Source organism: Notolepis coatsorum (assembly GCF_963971535.1).
Source record: "Notolepis coatsorum genome assembly, contig: SCAFFOLD_374, whole genome shotgun sequence".
Taxonomy (NCBI): domain Eukaryota; kingdom Metazoa; phylum Chordata; class Actinopteri; order Aulopiformes; family Paralepididae; genus Notolepis; species Notolepis coatsorum.
In genome coordinates this window covers 31559-40000 of record NW_028172701.1, presented here as the reverse complement: position 1 = coordinate 40000, position 8442 = coordinate 31559, and the positions used below count along the sequence as shown (strand labels likewise).

The 8442-nt window shown below is 46.9% G+C and overlaps 1 protein-coding gene across 1 annotated transcript in view; it reads right to left on the bottom strand.

Annotated features, from left to right (window-relative positions):
- Nucleotides 1-8442, bottom strand: part of pag1 (phosphoprotein membrane anchor with glycosphingolipid microdomains 1) — a gene marked incomplete at its 5' end in the record, with an annotated part of 55763 nt that overhangs the window by 30587 nt on the left and 16734 nt on the right. Inside the window, one exon of the mRNA XM_084338961.1 lies at nt 1329-1940. Coding sequence (XP_084195087.1) covers nt 1329-1940 — 612 coding nt within the window. The remainder of the gene's footprint in view (nt 1-1328; nt 1941-8442) is intronic.

Below are 8442 nucleotides of genomic sequence, written 5' to 3'. Positions count from 1 at the left end.
CTACATGCCTAACCCTAACCCTAACACCTTACCTTAACCATAACAACTACATGCCTAACCCTAACCCTAACACCTTACCTTAACCATAACAACTACATGCCTAACCCTTAGGGCTGGGAGATATGGCCTAAATATGATATCACGATATTTTCTGACCTTTCGGCGATACACGATACACATCACAATGTTTTTCTTTTTTTCCCCAAAAAATTCATTATGAGGCTTACCAAGACAGTATTTGAGTTTGCAAGCTAACATTAAAGACAAAATAAAATACCCATGCATTTAGCATTTTTATATTATATATTAGATTTAGATTATTGGATTATTAGATTATATATTGCATATATTTAGCAATGAGATATTATATGATTTAGATATGAAATATGATGAATTGAAAATGGGGGACCCTGATGTAAACAAGACGAAAGTCTTTCTCTGGTCTGCATCCCCTTAACAACTGTATGTATTGAGCCGTACTGTACCCATTCTGCAATATGTTAATAAAGTTTTAAATCAATCAATCAATCAATCAATCAATCAATCAATAAATAGCATTTTAGCATTTTTATGAAACTACTGTATATTTGTATGTCTCTAAATGTTTTGATGAATTGAAAACAGAATAATTTTGATTGACAGTCGAGTCTGCCAATTACGTCACACCGCTTGCACCCGCCCTGCTGTTCTTAGCACCAATCGGCAAGCGCGTATGCATTTTTTACTTCCGCTATATCCGCCATTGATTTTGACGAGAGCTCAACGACAACGACAACAGAAGCTCCCCGCGGTCGACGTTTAGCTTTTAGCTCCGCAAGATGACTAAACGAGGCATAATGATTTTACTGCAACGAATGTTATAATAAAAGCCTTTCTATACATCTGTCTGATTGAAAACTTTATTAACAGACCGCAGAATGGGCACAACTCAGCGGTGCACAGGCTGAGATATGAACTATATAACGTTAATGCCACAAAACGAATGCCTTTATCATAAGTAGTAACTTTGATGCAGTAGTGTGTGTGTGGGGGTGGCGTTGTTCAAAAGTTTGAACGTGTGGACCAGATTGACGCGACACAATCCTCTTGGGCAAAACATCACGATATCCACGATACGTTTAAAAAGTGTATCGTTAATTAACTGTACCCGATATTTATATAATATCGTCATATCGCCCAGCCCTACTAACCCTAACCCTTTACCTTAACCTCAACCTAACCCCAACACTGAATAGCTATCCTTGTGGGGTCTGGCCCATGCACACATGTTGGTCCCCACAACGGTAGGAGAACCAGGACACACACACTCACTCACACCCCCTCCTCACCTCTCCGTTGTGCAGACCAGCCCCCACCACGCCGTTCACCACGACCGGCCGGTTGTCATGTTCATCCAGAACCTTCTCCGGCAGGGGGGGGGGCAGCTCCTCCTCCGGCTCCTCCTCCTTCTCCCCCCCCGCGGCGGCCATGTTGGCGTGGTCGGAGCGCCGCCTGGCCTCCATGTCGGCGCTGTAGCGGCTCTTCTTGTTCAGGTCCACGGAGGCGTACTCCACGCCGGCGCACAGCGGGCCGCGCTCGGGCGTGCCGGGGCTGAGGTGGCCGTTGAGGAGCGAGGCGGGGCGGTGGGGGAGAGGGAGGGGCTGGGCGGGGTCCGGGGGGGGGCCGTCGGTGCAGCTCTGCGGCCGGGAGGAGGAGGAGGAGGTGCCGTTGGGGAGGCAGAGTGGCACGGGGCGGGAGGAGGAGGAGGTGCCGTTGGGGAGGCAGAGCGGCGCGGGGCGGGAGGAGGAGGAGGTGCCGTTGGGGAGGCAGAGTGGCGCGGGGCGGGAGGAGGAGGAGGTGCCGTTGGGGAGGCAGAGTGGCGTGGGGCGCTCTTTGAGCTCCTTCACCGTCTCGTACAGGGAGTCCTCCATGCTGACGTCACGCGATGCCGCCTTCACCACCTGGAGAGCGGGTTAGAAGATGGTAAATGGCTGCATTTTGGTGAGAGAGAGAAAAGAGAAGAGGAGAGGAGAGAAGGGCAGAGGAGAGGAGAGGAGAAGAGAGGAGAGGAGAGGAGAGGAGAAGAGAAGATGAGAGGAGAGGAGAGAGGAGAGGAGAGGAGAAGAGAAGATGAGAGGAGAGGAGAGAGGAGAGAAGAGAAGGGCAGAGAGGGGGGAGGAGATAGGAGAGAAGGGCAGAGGAGAAGAGACAAGAGGAGAAGAGAAGAGAAGAGGAGAGGAGATGAGATGAGAGGAGAGAGGAGAGGAGAGGAGAGGAGAGAAGAGGAGAGGAGAGGGGAGGAGAAGAGAGGCGAGGAGAGAAGAGAAGAGAAGAGAAGAGAAGAGAAGAGAAGAGAAGAGAAGAGAAGAGAAGAGAAGAGAAGAGAAGAGAAGAGAAGAGAAGAGAAGAGAAGAGAAGAGAAGACGACATTGCAACAGGAGGGTATGGAGAGAGAGAAAAGAGGAGAGTAGGATAAAAGGAGGAGAGAAGAAAGGGGAGGGGAAATGATCACAATAGGAGAGAGAGGGATATTGAGAGGAGAGGAGAAACAGCTTTTATCCAAAGTGCTTTACAATTGTTGTTCCTCAGGCGGCTGAGTGGCGCAGTGGGCAAGGCGCTCGCCACCAATGCAGGAGATGCTGGTATCGAGCCCAGCTCTCTGCGTTGCTACCGACTTGGCCGGCCGTCATACTAACACAACTGGCAGTGTTAGAGGGTGGGAAAGCCGGTGGGTAGGGATTGGACGTTGTGGACAGCGACTCCTACAGGTCGGTTGGGTGACGCCGGTGCAGCGGAAATAGGAAGTATCGGGGGCAGCGTGAGCCTCCCACGCGTTACTCCTCGCCACTGAGAGTTCGAGCTGCTGCGGTGAAAAGATGCGACAGGCTGCCTCCTCGTGTACCGGAGGGGTCTATTCTTATCCTAACGCATGTTTGCTTCCGCGTTCGCGTTTTGCAAATCTGATTGGCCACTGCCGTTTCTGGTGCGATCTGATTAGCCACTGACGTTTCTGGTCATGTGACATGTGCGCCCAATCGCGTGACGCGCCCATTTCCACCTCGACCAGCAGCAAACTACCTAACGCCTAGTTTATCACTGGTTAAGCTTAGGCGACTATTTCGAAGTTGGTTAAGGTTAGAGTTTGGAATCAGGGCTGGCGTTCTATCGCCCTGCTCTAAGACAAACTCTAACCTTAACCAACTTCGAAAGAGTGCCTAAGCTTAACCGGCGAAAGAACTTGCCGTCACACGATTGGCGCGACCAGAAATGTCAGTGGCCAATCAGAGCGCAAAACGCGAACGCGGAAGCAAACATGCGTTAGGATAAGAATAGACGCGGAGGGGACGTGTCTATTCGAATACCAACCGGTTTGTGCTTCCGCGTTCGCGTTTCGCGCTCTGATTGGCCACTGACCTACGCTAGTACGCCCCCCTTATCTACGCCGCTTATTGTGCTGTATAATGACAATACATTTGAATCGAATCTCATTTTGAAATCGCTACCTGTTGAGTGGATCACCATGGTGCAATGCAATCGTGTCCATAGGCAGCGTAGCGATTTCAAAATGAGATTCGATTCAAATGTATTGTCATTATACAGCACAATACATACATATACATACACACCATCCAACCAGAGAGGATAAATTAATTAAAGGGGAACTATCTTATAAATGACCTTTTCCAGTGTTTAGGGTTATTTTCTAGCTATGTGGACTTATAGTAATAGGATCTATGTCTCTAATTCTCGATTTGGCACATTCTTCCAATTCTCCTCTCACAATAATGTCCCTCCCTCAAGTGAGTCATCTGAAAATTAGCCTATTCGTGACGTCATATGGTGCGTATTTGCATAATAACGCCCGCCCCCCTCTAGCTGCCGAGCGAGAGCGAGCGAGAGAGAGAGATAGACCCACGGTGGTGGACTCCCTCTCGAGGAAGTCCACCACCGCGCTGCGCCACAGCTCATGCTCCCGAACCGAGAGAGAGAGAACTGTAAACACTCTGCGTGTCCTCCCGGCTCCCTCTCCCTCTCGAGGAAGTCCACCACCGCGCTGCGCCACAGCTCATGCTCCCGGGAGGACACGCAGAGTGTTTACACTTTTCCTCTCTCTCTCTCTCTCTCTCTCTCTGGGAGACGCTGAGTTTTTTTCTCTCTCTCTCTCTGGGAGACGCTGAGTTTCTCTCTCTCTCTCTCTCTCTCTGGACTGACTATCACTCAAAGTGCTTATGGGCGGAGCCAGGCCATAACAGCCTGAAATCCAGAGGCTGAAAAATGTTGGTTTTGAGTACTTGATTAGAAATATAAACCAATGCAAAACTAGCGTAGGTCAGCGGCCAATCAGAGTGCAAAACGCGAACGCGGAAGCACGAACCGGTTGGTATTCGAATAGACGCGGAGGGGACACGTGATGCAAGGCTTCTATCCTCACTACAGCCGACCAGTGGGAGGCATAGTCTAGCAACGTTCAAGACAGGGGAGGGGAGAATTGGAAACACGAAATTGGGATGGGAGAAAAAAATAGAAAATAAGGAGAAAAAGTGGATAAAAAAATTTAAACAATTGTTGTTCCTCACACTTCACCCGTTCACTCACACACCGACGGCGGAGGCGACCATGTAAGGTGCCAACCTGCTCATCGGGAGCAGTTAGGATGTTAGGGGTGTCTTGCTCAAGGACACACATGCTGCCCGGTAATCAAACCGGGAACCTCCGGATTACCAGACGACTGCTCTACCTCCTGAGCCACTGTCGCTCCCCCCCAACTGTTAGGATGTATCCTCCCTCATCCAGTGCATTTCTACAACTGACCCATTTGGAAAAGAATGACTGACATAGCGATCCACCAATCCAGCGGGGTTTCGAGACGCTACTTCCTCTGATGTCACTGCTCTGTGCGCTGCATCAATAAAAAAAATACCGTACTTCGAGATGAAGCGAAATTGAGGCGAAAAAGGTCATACGGGAGTTTTCGTGGAGCGGTTACTTGCTGAAGTGGATAGTAACGGGAGTTCATCTTGGGAAGTTTGTCAGACATACAGTAACCGTAACTAAGAGGGGACAGAACCTGAAGAAAAATCCAAACAGTCCTGTTTATCCGGTCATTTTGTCCTTGATTTTATATATTTAGTTAACGTTCCAATTTTTTAAAAGCTTTTAAATAGTTTAAATTGCCAAACTCTAAAATGACCGGCTGTTGCAGAGAACCCACTGACACGGATAACATCGGGAGACCCTGCTCTGTGCAGCTAGGAGTGATGTTTTAATAGTCCTCTCATTATCCTAGAGCTACAGGTGCAGCTAGGAGTGATGTATTAATAGTCCTCTCATTATCCTAGAGCTACAGGTGGAGCTAGGAGTGGTGTATTAATAGTCCTCTCATTATCCTAGAGCTACAGGTGGAGCTAGGAGTGGTGTATTAATAGTCCTCTCATTATCCTAGAGCTACAGGTGCAGCTAGGAGTGATGTATTAATAGTCCTCTCATTATCCTAGAGCTACAGGTGCAGCTAGGAGTGATGTATTAATAGTCCTCTCATTATCCTAGAGCTACAGGTGCAGCTAGGAGTGGTGTATTAATAGTCCTCTCATTATCCTAGAGCTACAGGTGGAGCTAGGAGTGGTGTTTTAATAGTCCTCTCATTATCCTAGAGTTACAGGTGCAGCTAGGAGTGATGTATTAATAGTCCTCTCATTATCCTAGAGCTACAGGTGCAGCTAGGAGTGATGTATTAATAGTCCTCTCATTATCCTAGAGCTACAGGTGCAGCTAGGAGTGATGTATTAATAGTCCTCTCATTATCCTAGAGCTACAGTGCAGCTAGGAGTGATGTATTAATAGTCCTCTCATTATCCTAGAGCTACAGGTGGAGCTAGGAGTGGTGTTTTAATAGTCCTCTCATTACCCTAGAGCTACAGGTGCAGCTAGGAGTGGTGTTTTAATAGTCCTCTCATTACCCTAGAGTTACAGGTGCAGCGAGGAGTGGTGTATTAATAGTCCTCTCATTATCCTAGAGCTACAGGTGGCGCTAGGAGTGGTGTTTTAATAGTCCTCTCATTACCCTAGAGCTACAGGTGCAGCTAGGAGTGGTGTTTTAATAGTCCTCTCATTACCCTAGAGTTACAGGTGCAGCTAGGAGTGGTGTATTAATAGTCCTCTCATTATCCTAGAGCTACAGGTGCAGCTAGGAGTGATGTTTTAATAGTCCTCTCATTACCCTAGAGCTACAGGTGCAGCTAGGAGTGGTGTATTAATAGTCCTCTCATTATCCTAGAGCTACAGGTGCAGCTAGGAGTGATGTATTAATAGTCCTCTCATTATCCTAGAGTTACAGGTGCAGCTAGGAGTGGTGTATTAATAGTCCTCTCATTATCCTAGAGCTACAGGTGGAGCTAGGAGTGATGTATTAATAGTCCTCTCATTACCCTAGAGCTACAGGTGCAGCTAGGAGTGGTGTATTAATAGTCCTCTCATTATCCTAGAGTTACAGGTGGAGCTAGGAGTGGTGTATTAATAGTCCTCTCATTAGTCTAGAGCTACAGTGCAGCTAGGAGTGGTGTATTAATAGTCCTCTCATTATCCTAGAGCTACAGGTGCAGCTAGGAGTGGTGTTTTAATAGTCCTCTCATTATCCTAGAGTTACAGGTGCAGCTCTAGGAGTGATGTATTAATAGTCCTCTCATTATCCTAGATCTACAGGTGCAGCTAGGAGTGGTGTATTAATAGTCCTCTCATTATCCTAGAGCTACAGTGCAGCTAGGAGTGATGTATTAATAGTCCTCTCATTATCCTAGAGCTACAGTGCAGCTAGGAGTGGTGTATTAATAGTCCTCTCATTATCCTAGAGTTACAGGTGCAGCTAGGAGTGATGTATTAATAGTCCTCTCATTATCCTAGAGCTACAGGTGCAGCTAGGAGTGGTGTATTAATAGTCCTCTCATTATCCTAGAGTTACAGGTGCAGCTAGGAGTGATGTATTAATAGTCCTCTCATTATCCTAGAGTTACAGGTGCAGCTAGGAGTGATGTATTAATAGTCCTCTCATTATCCTAGAGCTACAGTGCAGCTAGGAGTGATGTATTAATAGTCCTCTCATTATCCTAGAGTTACAGGTGCAGCTAGGAGTGGTGTTTTAATAGTCCTCTCATTATCCTAGAGCTACAGTGCAGCTAGGAGTGATGTTTTAATAGTCCTCTCATTATCCTAGAGCTACAGGTGCAGCTAGGAGTGGTGTATTAATAGTCCTCTCATTATCCTAGAGTTACAGGTGCAGCTAGGAGTGGTGTATTAATAGTCCTCTCATTATCCTAGAGTTACAGGTGCAGCTAGGAGTGGTGTATTAATAGTCCTCTCATTATCCTAGAGTTACAGGTGCAGCTAGGAGTGATGTATTAATAGTCCTCTCATTATCCTAGAGCTACAGGTGCAGCTAGGAGTGATGTATTAATAGTCCTCTCATTATCCTAGAGCTACAGGTGCAGCTAGGAGTGATGTATTAATAGTCCTCTCATTATCCTAGAGTTACAGGTGCAGCTAGGAGTGATGTATTAATAGTCCTCTCATTATCCTAGAGCTACAGTGCAGCTAGGAGTGGTGTATTAATAGTCCTCTCATTATCCTAGAGCTACAGTGCAGCTAGGAGTGATGTATTAATAGTCCTCTCATTATCCTAGAGCTACAGGTGCAGCTAGGAGTGGTGTATTAATAGTCCTCTCATTATCCTAGAGCTACAGGTGCAGCTAGGAGTGATAATAGTCCTCTCATTACCCTAGAGCTACAGGTGCAGCTAGGAGTGGTGTATTAATAGTCCTCTCATTATCCTAGAGCTACAGGTGGAGCTAGGAGTGATGTTTTAATAGTCCTCTCATTACCCTAGAGCTACAGGTGCAGCTAGGAGTGATGTTTTAATAGTCCTCTCATTATCCTAGAGCTACAGGTGCAGCTAGGAGTGGTGTTTTAATAGTCCTCTCATTATCCTAGAGCTACAGTGCAGCTAGGAGTGATGTATTAATAGTCCTCTCATTATCCTAGAGCTACAGGTGCAGCTAGGAGTGATGTATTAATAGTCCTCTCATTATCCTAGAGCTACAGGTGCAGCTAGGAGTGATGTTTTAATAGTCCTCTCATTATCCTAGAGCTACAGGTGCAGCTAGGAGTGATGTATTAATAGTCCTCTCATTATCCTAGAGTTACAGGTGCAGCTAGGAGTGATGTATTAATAGTCCTCTCATTATCCTAGAGCTACAGGTGCAGCTAGGAGTGGTGTATTAATAGTCCTCTCATTACCCTAGAGCTACAGGTGCAGCTAGGAGTGATGTATTAATAGTCCTCTCATTACCCTAGAGCTACAGTGCAGCTAGGAGTGGTGTATTAATTGTCCTCTCATTACCCTAGAGCAGGGGTCAGCAACCTTTTTGACATGGAGTGCCTGTTTGAAATATAGTTGTAACTAGTGTGCCTCAA